Source organism: Cervus elaphus, chromosome 5 (assembly GCF_910594005.1).
Source record: "Cervus elaphus chromosome 5, mCerEla1.1, whole genome shotgun sequence".
Classification (NCBI taxonomy): Eukaryota; Metazoa; Chordata; class Mammalia; order Artiodactyla; family Cervidae; genus Cervus; species Cervus elaphus.
In genome coordinates, this window is record NC_057819.1 from 97,285,643 (window position 1) to 97,304,039 (window position 18,397).

The 18,397-nt window shown below is 46.3% G+C and overlaps 1 protein-coding gene across 2 annotated transcripts in view; it reads right to left on the minus strand.

Moving 5' to 3' along the window:
• ZZEF1 (zinc finger ZZ-type and EF-hand domain containing 1) overlaps nt 1-18,397 on the minus strand; it is a 92,184-nt gene that overhangs the window by 21,949 nt on the left and 51,838 nt on the right. For both annotated transcript variants that reach the window (XM_043903438.1, XM_043903437.1), the window contains exons 28-40: nt 17,174-17,267; nt 15,755-16,223; nt 14,967-15,131; nt 14,400-14,519; nt 12,726-12,887; nt 10,756-10,885; nt 8,948-9,086; nt 6,905-7,070; nt 6,044-6,306; nt 5,052-5,221; nt 2,929-3,079; nt 1,382-1,521; nt 744-1,021 (exon numbers count right to left, since the gene is read on the minus strand). In XM_043903438.1, coding sequence (XP_043759373.1) covers nt 744-1,021; nt 1,382-1,521; nt 2,929-3,079; nt 5,052-5,221; nt 6,044-6,306; nt 6,905-7,070; nt 8,948-9,086; nt 10,756-10,885; nt 12,726-12,887; nt 14,400-14,519; nt 14,967-15,131; nt 15,755-16,223; nt 17,174-17,267 — 2,447 coding nt within the window. The remainder of the gene's footprint in view (nt 1-743; nt 1,022-1,381; nt 1,522-2,928; nt 3,080-5,051; nt 5,222-6,043; nt 6,307-6,904; nt 7,071-8,947; nt 9,087-10,755; nt 10,886-12,725; nt 12,888-14,399; nt 14,520-14,966; nt 15,132-15,754; nt 16,224-17,173; nt 17,268-18,397) is intronic.

Genomic DNA, 18,397 nt, shown 5'->3' on the forward strand with positions numbered 1-18,397 from the left:
ACCACACTCCAAGGCAGACCCATAAACATGTCAACGAGCCATTCACTGGTTAGTAGTTTAAAAACTACTAGAATGATGCTTTTCAAAAATGATAAGTGGGGGGGAAATCATCAAGATTTGTTACTTATATACTCAGTCTATAGTTAAGGTTTTAAAAATCTCTATAAATGGTCACACACAAATGTACACTTATGCACACTCACATTCATGCACAGAAAAGAAGCTTGGAAGGAAATATATTTAAAAAAGCACCAGGGAGTTTCCTGGTAGCCTAGTGGTTAGAATTCTGGGCTTTCACTACTGTGGCCTGGGTTCAACCCCTGGTCAGGGAACTGAGATCTGCAAGGAGTGGTGAGGGTCAGGGATGGGTAGGGGAAATAAAATAGCACCAGACACACTGACAAGGTGCAAGGCATTGGTTTTATAATGAAAATAGATCTATTTTCTTCAGCCTCAAAGCCTGTACCTATTACTCTCAGGAAAAAACAAACCAGAATATATATCACAAGAGAGGCTGAATCAGCAGACAGAACCCAGGTGGCAACAGCTGTTCTAATGTGGGTTTTAAGTACAGCTTTAATATCAGTTGATAATGTTGCTAATAAAACTAATTCTATTCTCACAAAAGATCCCTAGACAATACAGGGGCAAAAATAGCACCGAAGCACGCTGAAATTAATCAACAGCCAGATCAATGACCTAAAGAAATGAACACCAAGGTGGGATAGAGTGGGGGTGGCTACCTGTCCAGACACACAGCCCCCAGGCTAAAGAGCAGGTGGGTGGTCTTCCAGCCGTCTGGCACGACTGAACTGTCCCCAGCTGCAAACAAGTTGTGTTTGGCTGAGAGGACCTTGGTCACGGCGGCATCTACCTCCGCTGGTAAAAGGCGGATGATTAACTGGCCGAGGAGACCCAGGGTGAGGTGGTAGGTTTCGTTCAGGTGGCCTGCGTTTGAGATCACGACCTGGAACATGAGTGGGAGCACGTGCTCCAGGTCTATCAGGGGGACTGCGGGATCCTGTTGAGAGAGGAGAAAAATCTGTTCAATAAGACATCTAGGTAACCACAGCAACTAAACACTCCATTGTCTTCATGTATTATTTATAACTGGCCTGGTGCCAGTGGAATTATGCAGTGTCTTTCACAAATGGCTTAGGTACAATTGACTGTAAAATAAACATTCTCAAGCATCATCTTACAATCTTACTTCCAATTCATATTCTTACCCCAGGGATATACAGATGATTGCAATTAACATTTCAGTATATGGCTTTCCAAAAATTTTTTCTATGCATGACACTACCCTCTCATGTACTCTTTCTCTCTTTTTATTTATTTTCTCTCTCTTCTTTTTTTTAAATGCCATTTTGTCTCTTACCGAGTTTAAGGGAGGTAACATGGCTGCTAGTAATCCCAAAATCCTCTTCTGGGAACACTCCGCAAACACCTGCTCAGGGCTTGGAATAACTGCCTTTTCCTCAATGGGCTTCTGAGAGGACGCTTCTGAATTTTCAGCATCTGAGTTATAAAACAGCAAGCTATCAGATTTTGCCAGGTTCCATGCATGTATGAAGAGTCAGGTAAATCACTGTACTGCCCTGTGCCACTACAGCATCAAGTCGAGACTTTAAAAACCTATTACTGAACACGTCTTACTCAAGGAAGCCTGTCCTGATCACCGTTTTAATGTCGAGCCTGCCCTCCCATCTCCCCGAACCCCTCTGCCCTCTCCAGTCCCTGCTCTTCTGTGCTCATGGCATCTAATTACCTTTTAACACACCCTATCACTTTTTTACTGGCTGGTCATTGTTTGACTTCCCTTCTAGAATCCCCCCCCGCCCCAGTAATGTATCACAAACACCTAGAAATGTTTCTGGAGCACAGCAGCAACTCAATAAATCCCTGATGGCTAAAGCAACCGTACGTAACCAGGATGCTGATCCTCAGATCGGATCAGACCAGAGTAGGTTTTGATGATCTGGACTGACATGGAGTGTCAGACTGCTTCCTGAACTTAGAATCATGATCTGCAGAGATGAGCATCAGCCCCTTCTGGGACAGGGCAGGACGCTGGGTGCTCAGCCTTGCCTCTGTCACAGAACGGGCACCAGGGAAGGACCCTGCCTCCCCAAGTTGCCCTGAGGAGGCTGACATTTGCTGCCAGTCTCCTCGGTCCACAGCACCTCCATCTCCTGGCTCTTCAACTGTCCTGCAGTACAGCTCTGACCTCGCCACCATCCCCAGCAAGCAGCCCAGGGCCTCCACTGCAGGGTGCATGCACCTCTCCACTTCCCCATTTCAGGGCTCCACTCCCTCCCCTTCCTCCCTACACACCTGCCCCACAGACTTCTCCATGGATTCCTTTGGGGATTTCCTCTCTGGGGCTTTGCTCCTCTTGTCCTTTCTGCCCTGAGTGTTCCTCCCCCCAGCAAATCCCGGCACTTCTGAGGTCACCTACAGGCCTTCTTTACAAGGGCCTTATATGGACACAACATGCTCAAGAAGGATCCCCATCACTGCTACCACCCACTCAGGCCTCTCTTCCAGACAGGAGCACATCCTACCTCAAATTACAGTTACACGCACCCTGTCTTAAACCCTCCCAGGCTGCAGGCCTCATGAGGGCAGGAGCTATGTGTCCATTTGTCTGACCTGGTCCCTGCTTCATCCCCAGAGTCTAGCACAGTGCTTGGCACACAGAAGGCACTCAGTAAATCGGGGAGTAAACAAGATAGGAAATTAGATAAACAAGATGAAAGAAGGATGATTTTCGAAGTGGTATCAGTACTATCTGAGGCAGAACTGAGAAACCATGCACCCTTGGGGGCTAACCAGTTATAAATTGTGTGCAAGAGATAACTCAGAGATGGGCATGTGTGCATTTTAAGATGAAAGAGATCAAGGTAATTGTCAAAGAGTTTTCACCTGGAAGTCCTATAGGTGTGCAGGCATCTGCAGGTGAGTCTGAAATTTGAGTCGGGCAGGAAGGATCCGTCCTTAATGATACACCTTCATTGGCCTTACTTCTCTGCTTGCTATCTAAAGGTCTGACTTCCTTAGGAGCATCTCTCTTCCCCTAAAAACAAATTGGAGAGTGAGTAAACTTTTATGTGAAAGAAATCTTAATTTTTTTACTTTCAGACAATTTAAAAAATCACTAGCCAAGGGCTTCCCAGTGGTTAAGAATCTGCCTTCCAGGGGCTTCCCTGGCAGTGCAGTGGTTAAGACTCCACACTCCCACACTCCCAGGGCAGGAGGCATGGGTTTGATCCTTGGTCAGAGAAGCAGGATTCCACTCCCACGAAGCACAGCCAAAGGAAAAGAAAAAGAGAATCTGCCTTCCAAGGCAGGAGATGCAGAAACTGCAATTCGCCACATAGAAGACTAAGAGAGAGAGCCAGGGGCAGGGTACCCTTCGTGCACACAGCTACTGATGGTAAGAGGACCCAAAAGGTATGGATACCTCAGGAATAAAAAGAATGCCCTGCGGGTTCCTTAGAAAAAGGCTAATTCCAGTCCCTAGGCAGGGAAAGCCTAAGATAAGCCTGAAACCTCTTTTTGTATCAAAAATTAAAGAAGTGCTCAAGGAATAATCAAGACATAGCAAAGGACACAAAAGCCAGCTGGAAGGAGCTTCCACTAGCCAAACATGGGACAACTTGAGCATCAAAATCAATAATAAAAACTAAGATTTTAATCCACTAAATAAAAAAAAATTCAAGTCCATTTTGATAAAAATTAGTGAATAAGTAGACACACAAGGAGCGCTGTGCTGACTGGTGGCACATTATACGATGCTGGGGCTCACAAGAAGACATGATTATTCTCAGGCTCAAAGGTGAAGACAAGACTGCTGATTTAGCCTGACTCTGCTGATAATGTTTGCCCTGTCCCACCACAACCTGTGGATGGGAACAGTGCTGCCTGGAGAAGGGGTTTTGTGGTCACAGCAGGCTTGAAGGTTATTACGTCGCCTGTCCTTGTGTTGGCTTTCTGGCTGAACGAAGCTAATGGAATTTTCAAGCTTTTGCCATCTCTGCTTTTGTCCTCCTCTAAAAGACGACAGAATCCCAGGGAACGATAAGCACCAATGGGGATCCTTCATGACAGAGACAGGGGACAGAAATAGCAGCAGCTCCTGAGTCAAAGCTGGGGCGCTGACAGCACCCACTCAGGCTCTGAAGGCACCATCACGGAACCTCTGCTTGCTCTTGCATAAAACGATCTTCAGTGTTACTGTCGGAGGTTCCATCTGGATCCAGGAAGGCTTTTCTTCTACTTCAACAAGCACAGGTAAACTCTTATAAACTACCTATGTAAACTACTTGGTAAGTACTAAGCACTTAGTATCACCTATTTGTTGACTGAATATAAAAATAGTTTCACGTATATAGTGTTCACCACGGGCCAGGAAGGAACCAACCTCTTTAGGTGTGTAATCTTACTCAATCCTTATAAAAGCCACAGGAGGCGGGGAACAGGAGTAGTTAACACCGATAGAACCTACCATGAACACTGTTTTAGGCACTTTATGTATTTACTTATTTTTGGCTGCGCTGGGTCTTAGCTGCGGTACTCGGGGTCTTTGTTTTGGCATGCGGGCCTCTCTCAAGCTGTGGTGCTGGGGCTCCAGAGCGCATGGATTCTACAGTTGCAGCGTGAGGGCTTCTCTCTAGTTGTGGCGCACAGGCTTAGCTGCCCCATGCCACGTGGGATCCTAGTTACCCAGCCAGGGACTGAATCCGTGTCCCCTGCATCGGCAGCTGAATTCTTAACCACTGGACCACCAGAAACTCCCTTGAGGACTTGAGACATTAATTCAGTGTGTGTGATGCATGTAAATTCTCACAACAACCCTAAGGAATAGCTATCATTCTCCCTTCATTTTACTGAAGACTGAAGAGATGTCATGATGTGACCAAAGTCAGAACAGGGACCCACACTCCAGCAAACTGGGTCACAAACCTGGACCCTTCACACTGCTGCTCTGCTCCCTCACGTGACAGCTCTGGGCTCACCTCTGACTGCACAGGAAAGATTGTACTTACACTGCGGCGCCCAGCAGGGCCTGCGTGGGCCGGCTCCGCGGCAGCCTGCACAGCTTTCTTCCCTGGCTGCTCCTCTGATGACTGGGTGGGCGCAGTGACTGGCAGGGCCTGGTTTTCTGGTGGAGAGCCACCATCTGGCAATACACCAAGCAGAGCTAGAGCTTTAAGACCTAAACATGGGAAGCAAAAAAGAGGTTGGTTAAAAGTTTTATAAGAGGGTTATTCCCTGCAAATGCCATAAATCACTTTACTACTATATGGAAAGAAATGGCTGAGCTTCTCCACAAGCTGAACCAGAGTACTCAATCTAATCCCCCCGTCCCCATCCCACACATCTACTCAGCTCCTGACTTCAGACACTAGAAGTTTCGATATCAGGGACCACCTGTGCTTTATTACAACAGAGGACAAAAGATACAGGAGGATTGCCTGTTTAGAAAATCATAAATGTGAAAATTTTATGGATCCCCACCCAAGAAGGTTCTTAAGTTCTCCCTGGCAAACAGTTACAAGACAGATCTGAAGCACCAGTGTTACCCACCGCGACTTCATCCAAGTCTGACTCCCTAATGTTTACTAGGGTGAGGAGTTGGTCTGTTATTCTGAAAGGAATTTATAATGCCAGTGTTTCTGTCAAATGCATCTGGAGATTTAAAATTAAGTTCCAGGGGACCTCCTTGGTGGTCCAGTGGTTAAGACTCTGAGTTGCCAACAAAGGAGGGGCAGGCTTAATCCCTGGTCAGGGAACTAGATTTCACATCCCGTGGGCCATGGCCAAAAGATAAAAATAAGAGTAACAATAAAAAAAAAAATTTCTAATTAAATAAATAAATAAATACATAAAATTAAGTTCCACTCCATGGTGAGCACCTCTTGTGGAAAACTCGATTTTTGACACCTTTACACTGAGCACTGCATTTTACTTCTGCTGCGGCTATTCCTTCATGAGCAGTTTAGGGCTGGTTTGGTTTCCGAGCCTGAGGAACACTTACCTTTTCCCTGGTGAGCCTGCATCAGACAGTCCCCGACGAGCTGCAGGCACCGGCTCCGCAGGGTGGCAGCGCTGCTGTGGACCTGTGGGTCCAGCTTTTCGCCATCCACGTCCTCGGCGCTGGCCAGGTGGGCGCTATAGAGAGCCAGGGCGGCGAAGAGCAGCCAGGAGTAGTTGTGGATGTAGGGCTGGATGAGCCTCTGCCGGTCACTGATCCGGATGGTCACCATTGGATGGGCAGTGATACTGTGGGTAGGCAAGTGGCTGCAAAGGCAAGATGCTTTTAAGGCTTGAAGGCCCTTGTGAGTGTCTGAAAAGGAGAATGGGACCTCAGGGGACCACATGCACAGTCACAGGTGGGCATCAGTAACCTCTAAGGCTGTTACTGAAAATTTCAAGATAGGTATTGGCCCTTTCTTTAGAAAAATGAACGAACACAAACACTACACAATCCATTTCAGGATTTCATAACCCCTAGAAGACTGTCCATGGAAACCAAGTGAAGTAAGACTTTATTTTTGTGAAGCTTCACAGGGTGCGCTTATAGCATTTTGCTAATGTGAGGAAATGCCCACAATTTTTTGAGATGGATATGAAGTATGTAGGAAAGAAATGACTGAAGGTCTGGAATTTGCTTTAAAATACTTTAACAAAGCAGAAGGAAAAAAAAAAGGAATCAAAGCACACATAGCAAAATCTTCCTTATTGCTGAGTCTGGGTAAAAGGGACTTGAAGATTCATTGTACTACTCTTTTTACTTGTGGGTATGTTTTAAATTTTTTATAATGTAAGGTTTTTTTAAAAAAGAGCAAACAAGTACATGAAAAGAAGTTTGCTGGGCTGGAGGTCACGTGAGACATACCCATAGGAATATTTCTTGGCTGCGTAGCATCCATAGCACAGGTCAAAGTCATCGCATACATTGCAGTGCATTCTCCGGCCTATGATCAAACCCTGGCAGTGGTCACACGTGAACTCCATGTTGACCATTTCGTGGTCATCTCCATGGCCTTCAGGCTTCACCCCACCTGGGGGAAGAACAGCAGCGTGAGGTGGACTGGGCAAAGGGCTCTGAGAAGGGCTGGTTTCCAAACCCAAACCAAACCCAGAAGCAGAGTTGCTCCTAACAGATCGCTCGGGATGTCAGCGACCACAGGCCTCTTTCAGAAACCGGTGCATTCCGCCCAGTGGTTCTCAGCATATGAATGATACTCTTGGCACAGAAACTTCTTAGCAGTGGTACCATGGATTGACCTCCCTTTTTCAGTGCAATGCAGAGCCTGATCAAATAGATCACCAATTCCCATTATGACCTCCATTTGGCAGCACAAGTCCTCATGCCAATTTGTAAGCCATCTTCCATGAACCCTCCCCAGACACATCTAAGCATCTATTGGTATATTCTTGTTAACAAGCACTGAGAAGTTATCAGGTATTTGCTTTTTCATTCCCGAATCATAGATGAAAAGAGACTCCATAACCCCAGACCCACTGAGTGAGAAAGGAAGTGAGTCACGAAAGAGACTGACAGCTCTGGTCCCCTTCTCATTCTGAGTCCAGTGGGTCTCCAAGCCCAATCACACACTCTGCTGAATGTTCCTCACCTCTGACCCACTTCTGTTCCCACGTCCAGAAAAGTAGGCCAGGCACGAAACCCCTTGTCACTACTGTGATTTCCTAAAGGAAGCCCTTACATGGACAGAACCAGCTTCCTCTAGCATAGCTCTGGTCATGTTAATACCCTGGTGGCAAAACTTCCCCTTCTGTTTGTACACTCATTCAATTCCTGAGACTGGCATCTCTGGATCCCATAACCTGGGCCCAACCTGTCTCAATCCATCACTCAGCTGTGGACACTGGTAAGTCCATCAAAACACACTACAGAAGCTCACTCCTCCGGCCCTGGACTCTCTCAGTCTTAGGATGACGCACTCTCCACTGTTAACTTTCTTCAAAGCCCAATTCACATCCCTAGGGGCTTCCCTCATAGCTCAGTTGGTAAAGAATTCGCCTGCAATACAGGAGACTCTGGTTCAATTCCTGGGTTGGGAAGATTCGCTGGAGAAGTGATAGGCTACCCACTCCAGTATTCTTGGGCTTCCTTGTAGCTCAGCTGGTAAAGAATCCACCTGCCACATTGGAGACCTGGGTTCGATCCCTGGGTTGGGAAGATCCCCTGGAGAAGGGAAAGGCTACCCACTCCAGTACTCTGGCCTGGAGAATTCCATCAACTGTATAGTCCATGGGGTCGCAAAGAGTCGGACATGACTGAGTGACTTTCACTTTCACATCCCACCTCCTCCACCAGCTTTCCTTCCACAGCAGCCTTCCCTCCTTCTGAACTCTCCCAGAATAATGTGCGCTGCTCATCTGTAACTCAGCAGGGACACTCCTATCCTGGAGTACACCTTGCGTGAGCAGGTCCTGTCTCCTGCCACAGCTGTAAATGCTTCTGGGACAGGGGTTGTATTTTATACAGCCAGGTGATATGTGCACTAATAGCACTCCACCGCTTACTACTGTCAACCTGCTTTGCCTCAGCACCTGCCAGTTGAGAGGATTCAAGAATTTCTGAAGTTTGCTTGTGTGTATTTTACTTCTTGTAAACAGCCTGATTCAGAGGGCAAAATCATTTCCTGAAAACTCAACTGGATGGACATTCACTGGTGCTGAGTGTTTATCAAGTGTCTACACCCAGTGACGTGGAAGGTGGAAGCTTGTCAGGTAACAGAGCTCTGGAGTTTGTCACTCAGTTGGGGAAGTGAGGTCATATTTGCCGACAGGACAGAGAACACTGCTGGGCAGTGTTGTCACTGTACAGTGGAAGGTTAAAAAATGACAAGATCATAGAAGATAGAAACGCTTCTTTCTTGTGGGGGTGGCACACTCAGGCCGTGAACTTTACCTAGGAAGCAAGTCTTGCAGAGATCCATGTCGCTGCACTGCAGACAACGGTAGCGATGCCAGGGGGCGATCTCATCACACCCATCACAGGAGATGTCCACATTTAACAGGTCACAGTAGCGAGCAATAAACATGTGCATCTATAAGGTGAAATAAAACACAATCAACCAACAGACTTCTAATGTGGCCACTATTCACTCATCAATCCATCCTTCATCAGCTACTTAAGACACTCCAGGCATTGTACTAGGTGCTAGGATTGGGAGACTAAGGAGCTCAGTGTCTAGCTGGGAATCCCCTTAAAGAAACAGATGACAGCATACAGTATGATGTATGGGCAGCCAAATTCAGGAGGCTTAGAGAGCACGTGGAGGTTTCTCAAAAAGAGTTAATTACTCAGCTGAGACCTGAGGGGCAAACAGGCATCAGCTGGGTGGAGATGCAGGTGATGAACATGTGGGATAAAAGCAATAGCAGGTTCCATGGGAGACCACAAAAGGATCAAGCTGGGGGCTTGTGCACTTGGAAATAATTCCGAATGTAGAGCACACCATGGAGCAGGGCTGACCGGATACAGTTAGGAAGGTTAAACTGCAAGAGGCTGGGATGGAAGAGCAGCATGATCAGACGTGAGCATTCTGACAGCTCCCCTGGTGACTGAGTGGGAATGCGTCAGAGTGGGCAAGACTCGAGCCACGGAGACTGACCCTGACGGCGGCTGTCAGAGCAGCCCCCGACGGCTGACAAGGGCTGGGCTGGGCAGAAAGCGAGACAGTGAAAGGGGGGCAGATCTGAGCGGTATTAGGAGGTACTGGTGAGGAGCCTTGGGGGCTGACTGGTTATGGGGGCCAGCGAAAGGTCAAGAACAGCATCCAGATTTCTGGCTTGGGTACTTGGCTGGACAAGGGTTGGGTTCAGATACAGGAAACACTGCAAGAGAAGCATTGTTTGCTGGCACTTTAGGAGAAAAAATTTCTGGGGAAAGACTAAGGGCCCCGTGTCATGAGCAAACAGTTTCACTGCAAGGTCCCTGCAGGATGGTTTATCTTTATGGCCTGGAAATAAGGGACATAAATCACTGAGTCAGCATATAGCAGTAGAACACAGCAAATATGCCAAGCCACCTTAGGACTAGAGAATGGCTCCCAATGAGGTATTAACATACAAGAGAGAAAAATCACAAAGGCCAAGTTGGTGTGCTCGATCCGAGCACCACAGAGAAACTACATGAGCGAGGTAAGTGGCACATAGTAGGCACACAAGCTAAGAAAATGAATGCATCTGAGGCAGCAGACACCTGGTGTAGTGTGGTAGTGACAGATAAACCCCCAATGTGGAGACGGACGTGGCAGGTTGGCTGAGCCTGATGACATGTAGGAATCAGGTAACTGATTCTATGCACATATGGCTGCTTCCACGCTCACCAGGCAACCTGCTGACTGAAACGTGCCTTCCCGTGTTGCTTGCCTACAGGAAAAGTATGTACAAGGACACCAGAGTCCAGGGCCTTTAGGAATTCTGATTCTCACTGTAAATTAATAAACTGGCACCTAATTATTTTACTTCAGCCTCATGAGCCAATTTCCTGTGAATCTAGTGCTAGGGGAGGGAGCCACTGCCTGAGTGTGGTCAAGCCAGGATTCAGGACCCTCGGGTTAAAAGACCAGGCTCAGTGACAGCCACTCACTAGGGTACTGACTACCCCCTGGAGCCCTCTCAGGAGAGAGCCTGCTGGCATGCCCCGATGCAGACTTTCATTTCCAAACTCCTAGCAAATCACTTCAGATTACCCTCGTTGAGAGGTCTTACTTTCCTCTGCTTCTCTTGATCTTCCTGGGCTATTTTTTCATACCAGGCCTCAAACATGCCATCCTGACACTCATCCATCCATTCTGAATTCTGCTTGGCATCAGCAAGCTCATCTTCTTCACTCCATTGGCTGAAAAAAGGACATAAACAGAAAAAAGCATGCCTCTGCCAGTAATCAAGGCAAGTGCAGGTTAGCAGACTCTGTCCTACTGGTCTAGTACCCGAGGTGCTTAGAGACTTCTGAGAGCAAGAAGGCAATCTAGTTTTCAAAGCCCCAGGGTTTGCCAAATGTTTGATAGATACATACAAATAAAAAGGGGGGGGGGGAGGCCCTTCCAAAGCCTACTACAATGGGTGAGGAATTGGAGCTTGAAAGGTTGTACCTACATGGCAAAAGCCCATTTAACAACCATTTGTGGTGAACCTACTATGTGCCAGGCACCAAAAAACGGGTCTGAACTGGACATGCTCAGCACACCCGTGGCAGCAGCATGAGAAGGGGGTCGGGAGACCCCAGGGCCTCGGCTCTCTCGCTGGCTTCTGTAAGACCTGGACATGGCACTCGGCCCTGGTCCTCAGTTTCCTCATGTCTAACAAATAATCTCAGGGATTCCTCTTAGAGGCAAAAGTATAGATTTCCATAATTTCAGTCAATAGCTTGTTTCAGCAACTGGAATTTTAAATACAAAAGTATTTACTCAACAGCAAATGCAAAGCATCTACCAACTGACACAGACACATTCGTTTGTTGATATGTTCCAATTAACTGATTTCGGGGCTACTCACTCTGAGCTTTGGGCCAGGGGCTCTGGGAACTGGTGGGGAAGGTGTAGTCCCTACTCTCAAGGACTGGCTCATGTAGCTGCAGGTGAAGCTTGAAACAAGGAGCAGACTGATAGCTTAAAGCTGACCCCCCAACCCCTTCCTCCCGTTGCGGGCCCCCTCCCTCTGCCAAGAGCGCCCTCTGACAGCAGGGCAATGGCTGAGGTTTGGTAAACGAGGGGATCACTTATAGTCTATCTCCTTTTTCCTACTTCTGAGAAAGGGAATATATCTCTTCTGAGAGAGGGAAAATAGGTGTGGACGCAGATCATTCATTTCCTCCTGATTCTCTCCTCTTGCTCTTCTTTCCCCTTTCTTCTCTTTGTTTTCTACTGACATGTGTGATTAATGAGTAAGTGAACTTGAGTAGAGTGGAAAGACGTTCATTAGATGTGGAAAGGAGGAACTTCCCTGGCAGTCCAGTGGTTAAGAATTCGCCTTCCAACGCAGGGGATGCAGGTTCGATCCCTGGTTGCAGAACTAAGATCCCACAAGTCTACAGGGCAACTAAGCCCACAAGCTGAAACCAGAGAAGCCTGTGCGCCATAACGACAGGTCCTGCCTGTTTCACCGGAGATCCCGTGTGCAGCAACTAAGACCCGATACGTCAAATAAATATTTTTAAAAATAATAATAATATAAAAGAGTAAGTGGATAGAAAAAAAAACCTATGTTACTATTTTTACCCCTTATACCTTAAGTCCTTACAATGTACAAGAGGTTATAGTGGCTGGAAATCACACACACAGAACAAAAAAATACAGAAAAGGATTCTTCAATTCAACAAGTTCTATGAGGATCTCCACAAACAAGGAAGATCCTCATGCTGAGTTCACAGCACCACTGCTACCAACTTTTATACACCACCATGCCCCAGACACCGTGCCGAACACTGAGAACGCATTCATTCTTCACAGCACTCCTATAAGGTAGATACTCTTATTACCTCCAGTTCTAAAGATGAGGAAACTGAGGCACAAAGGAGTTTAAAAAGCTGTCTGAGGTCATCCAGTGAGGATGTGGCAAAGACAGGATACCCCTCAGAGAGCCTAGCTCCAGGCCCGAGCTCTGAACCCCTGTGCTACTGCTATGATCCCTGAACTTCACGAGCTCCTGAGGGAACTGCAGAGTACAGATCGTGTCCTTACCTGATCACACTGTCATGGGCACTTATGTTTTCCTGTGACATTTTCATGAGGAGATCTGGTAACTGAATGTCAACAAAGAAGGTGAGATCACTGGGTTCCCAGCCCATGTCCAAAAGGTGCAGCAGGGCCGTCTGGATGCAGGACAGGGCAGGCAGCAAGGACCTGAAGAGGCGTGAAGGTGAAAGTTACCAAAGCTGCCCATCACCCACAGGATGACAGAAACAGCGTGAGTCAGAGACCTGGTATGTCTGTCAGTGGACAGAGGAGGGAACCCCAGACTGCTGGGTTGGGTTCCCTACGATATCTCTTCACATTTCTCAGGCTCCATACAAACCCTCTTCAGAGAACATCTTAAGCAAAAGAGTTCTGAAAGCATCAAGTAGCAAGGTTTCCACCCTGCCAGGACTACCACAGGGGACATTTTATGGGAAAAGACTGAATAACACAACTCAGCTCTGATCAACAGCAAGATCGGGGCCAGCCCCAACGAGCCCGGGTCATGCCGCTCAGATGTAGAGGAGAACCATTTGATTTAAGGTTTATGTCTACACCACTTACTATGGAGGAGACTGGGGAATGGCTTTTAAGTTTTTAAAACTGAAATAACAGGTTACAGATTCTTAGATGAACCAAGACCCATCTGCTTTAAAAAACTGTATATACAAGCAATAAATGCTGGAGAGGGTGTGGAGAAAAGGGAACCCTCTTACACTGTTGGTGGGAATGCAAACTAGTACAGCCGCTATGGAGAACAGTGTGGAGATTTCTTAAAAAACTGGAAATAGAACTGCCATATGACCCAGCAATACCACTTCTGGGCATACACACCGAGGAAACCAGATCTGAAAGAGACACGTGTACCCCAATGTTCATCGCAGCACTGTTTGTAATAGCCAGGACATGGAAGCAACCTAGATGCCCATCAGCAGACGAATGGATAAGGAAGCTGTGGTACATATACACCATGGAATATTACTCAGCCATTAAAAAGAATTCATTTGAATCAGTTCTAATGAGATGGATGAAACTGGAGCCCATTATACAGAGTGAAGTAAGCCAGAAAGATAAAGAACATTACAGCATACTAACACATATATATGGAATTTAGAAAGATGGTAACGATAACCCTATATGCAAAACAGAAAAAGAGACACAGATGTACAGAACAGACTTTTGGTCTCTGTGGGAGAAGGCGAGGGTGGGATGTTTCGAGAGAACAGCATCGAAACATGTATATTATCTAGGGTGAAACAGATCACCAGCCCAGGTTGGATGCATGAGACAAGTGCTCGGGCCTGGTGCACTGGGAAGACCCAGAAGGATCAGGTAGAGAGGGAGGTGGGAGGGGGGATCAGGATGGGGAATACATGTAAATCCATGGCTGATTTATGTCAATGTGTGACAAAAACCACTACAATATTGTAAAGTAATTAGCCTCCAACTAATAAAAATAAATGAAAAAAAAAATTGTATATACCATAGAGAAAAAAGGCTGAGAGAAAATATACTGATAAGTTAACATTAGCAACTAGCTCTAGATGGCAAGATTAGGGGTTATTTTTATTTTACTCTTTGTGCTTTTCCATATTTTTAACATTAGACATGCATTTCTTTAAAAGTCAGAAAAAAACAGAAATGATTTTTCTCTAGAAATCATATTAAACTCTCTCATACCTGTCATTTTTGCTATTGAATCCTTTGATTGCTTTGACCAAAAACAGAACAAACTGATAGTAAGTGTCTCTAATTTCTTTGTGTAGATCTGCACCACAGCCTTCCAGGTGTCCAAAATAACTAGAAACAGAAGACATGACCGGTCACTTAATGGCCAAAACATTTACTTAATAATCATTATTCCTTACATGAAAAGAGCGAAGAAGAAGCAAGCTAACAAAGTGGTGGAGAAACTTAAGTAAATATAACAACTGCAGAAAGTAAGCAGACAAAACAGCAGTGACTATTCTGCTTGTGTCAAGAAGGCCACCCACCAGGAGTATGGAGATGACTATTACTAATCTTTCCTTATTAATATAAAAACCACCCTTCCCACCACTACCAGAGTGCCTGGTACTATGTGAAGTATTCTTCACAAATTCAGTCCTCTCCTCTTATCTCCATTTTCTTGACATATTTACCTGGGTGTGAAAGAAGCACTTCAGGGCTTTCCCGGTGACTCAGTGGTAAAGAACCTGCCTGCCAAAGCAGGAGACATGGGTTCGATCCCTCGTACTTTGGACTTACTTGGTAAACTCTTTCTGGCAGGTGAGGAGTTCCAACAGGAAAAGGATGTAAGGCGGGTGGAAGCAGTGAGGCTGCCCAAGGGACTCAGTACAACACTGGATGATCCTCAGCACCTCGAGGATGCTCCAGGCTTGGGCCTTCCTCAAGGAGAGAACCTTCACAACACTGGAGACAGAACTCAAGTCAGGAACACCCAGTAAACTTGCAAGCTGGGGCAGAAAGAAAACAGACCCCCGCCCAGAGTTCTGAGGCCATATTAGTAAAAAGGAAATACTACTGTGAAGTATCATGTTTGCTACTTTTAGTCATGACTCAGCAACATTACAAATCACCTCACTGTTTGGAAGCCCAATGACTCAGGTTAAACAACTAATTAATTAAAAAGGAACTCTGCCTCTGTGGTAAACAGGACTAACTTCAGATAGAAATTAAAACATGCAACACTTCCAGAGGTGTAGACTCACTGACAAGTAATGCTGTCAGAAAACATCAAATCCAAAACTTCTCCCAGGGTTAAAATAAAGACAGATTTATTTTGGCAGCTACCAAATGTTTCTTTTTTTTAATCCAAATAGTACCTTACTGAGATAAAATTTACATATAGCATAATGTACAAATCTCAAGTGAAAAAAATACCTCTTTTTTTTAAAAAAAAGCTTTTTTCTTGAAGATTCTGAGATAAATCTTGATCTGTCCTTCAAGTAGTATTTGCTCATTTTTATGAATAACATGAACTTCAAGTCTTTGATGAGACTGGGTACCTGCAGGTGAAAAGAGAAGGTGCTCACCTCTCGTGGGAGAGTGACTGATCTTTAATGAAGTCCATGAGGTCCTTCAGCACTGGGTACTTCTCTTTCACCGTGGGTGCCGGTCTAGCCTCCTCCATCGAGCGGAAGGAGAGCAGCCGGAGTCGTCCCCGGGTGAAGGGAGGCCGCCGGGTGGGAGTGGAAGGTGACGAGGGCTCCTCTGCTGGGACAGAGGACACTTCCAAGGCAGGTGGGCCACTGCTGGGGGGCAGCGTGGGCTGCACGTCTGGGCCAGGGCTCCGGTCTCCCGCAGTGGGGGGCGCTGCTTCAGTGGGCGACGCAGAGGCTTGGAAGTGCTCTTCCACCACAGAGCTTGTCCTCTGGCGCTTGTCCAGTGGCTGCAGGTGATCTGTGTCATCCACGGCCACCGACCTGTCACAGCTTTCTTTTGAACCTCCACCCGTGGGCAAAAATTTCAATAGTAGAAGACTCTTCTGATAACACTCTTTTGCTGAATGTGAAAAAAGCAAGAAGGAGAATGAAAAAAAAAGTCCAAATGAAACTTGTTGCCTACTTTGGAATTGAAAATAATCTACTTAAAGTCTACAATTTAGGACAGGAAATACCTCCAATAATACAGGGATGTACACGTCTACCGACAGAAGGGAATCATATTTTCTCTTGTTATACACATCAGAATCTAACACTATCAGCACACTTGAAGTTTTATTGTGCACATTTTCACACACATTAATCTAATATAGAGAGACTAGTATAAGGAGCCTTCCATGTACCTCTCACCCAGATTTAACAGCTATCAATCCAAGGACAGTCTTTCCCAATACCACCCCCTCCACCTGCCACAACCCCCTGGATTATTTCCATGCAGACCCCAGGCATCACATTATTTCCTCTGCAAAATCTTCAGTGTATTTCACTAAAAAGAGTTTTAAGTAATAACATTACCAAGAAACGCACACTTTTTGAAAAACATAATGAGCTGTAGCTCAAAAAGCACTTGGTGCCTAAGAGAGGTATTTTTTAAAAAAGCTCCATCTGGATCATGTTAATGAACAACTGGGCTTCTCTGGTGGCTCAGATGGTGAGGAACCTGCCTGCAATGAAGGAGCCCCCGGTTCAAGCCCTAGGTTGGGAAGAGCCCCTGGAGAAGAGAATGGCGACCCACTCCAGTATTCTCACCTGGAGAATTCCATGGACAGAGGAGTATGGTGGGCTACAGTCCATGGGGTCTCAAAGAGTTGGACACAACTGAGTGACTAATGCACACACACAATGAACAATTAACAACTGGCACTTCCCTATTTGTGACATGTTCTTAGAAAAGACCTTTAGTGCCTGTGTTACCTTCTCTAGGTAAACACTGCTTCAACTAAACTAACCCAAAAGATGGGTCACTGGTTTCCTACTAAATCAGAGATGACAGCTGGAGTGGGCACTCACCTAGGCTCTCGGGGTTCGCCTCAGCAGCTTCCGGCCCACACGGTTCTTCTGCCTCGCTCCCCAGGTTCATCAGGGACTTCTGCTTCATCTCTAACTGGGGGAGGGTTTGAGCCACATGGTTACATTGTCCAGACAGGGCAGGAAGAGCAGCCACAGCAAACTATTAACACTTCAAAAGCACACAGTGTTGAGATCCCAGAGAACTTTATAGCCCTATGGTGAGCACACAGGACCAAACTGTTTTCATTTGTCCTAAAAATAATCCAGAATTTGAAGCTGCTTAAAGGTATATCTGCAAAACTACCTCCTTTTCAACTATATGTTATATGGGAGGGATTTGTAACCATGATCCTATTCTTTAAAAAATTCTAGAATGCTGGAGATGGAGGGGCCCTTACCTGCACTAGCCTTTAGGACACTGTGTTTCCACTGTAAGTGGCATGGGTTCGATCCCTGGTTGGGGAACTAAGATCCCGCAAGCTGTGTGGTGTGGCCAAAAATCACACATCCAGTTTGCAGCAGAGGTTGAACTAAAACTTGATCTCTATCCTGCTCTGAAGGTGAGACTGCCTCTAAGTGATGCTAAGACTGCCGGGCGGAGAATGGTGCTTCTAGTACCAGCACAGGCAATGGTCACAGTGTGGGCCACGGTGCTGACAGCCCGGGCAGAAGACCAATGATGTATGGAGACCAGGGTCTTAAGAGAGAAGGCTGGCATCTTGTCCAGTCATTTGCAGTCTGTCCTACGCTGAACCAGGAGCAGAGTCTACAATATGCTTTGTCCCAACTGCCAAACCCTTTTCACTTCAGCTGTCTGTGGGAGCTGACTTTATCAGACACACTTTCTTTAACTGCGGGAGGAGAAGGGGGCGACAGAGGATGAGATGGCTGGATGGCATCACTGACTCAAAGGACAGGAGTTTGAGCAAAATCCGTGAGACAGTCAAGGACAGGGAAGCCTAGCGTGCTGCAGTCCATGGGATCGCAGAGTTGGACATGACTGAACGACTGAACAACTGCCTTGGTTTCTCTGTCAATACATTGTCAGTACACTGATTCTCCTCCCACCATTCTGATGATGTTATCTTTAAGTTTCTTTTGAGAGATCCTGTTCGTTCGGGTCTCCACCTATCTATCTAGTCTACATTGAGCACCAACTATGTTATCATCGGGTACTTTGTCCAAGGCTGTATGTTCCTAGAAAAACGCAAATTTTTTTAAAAA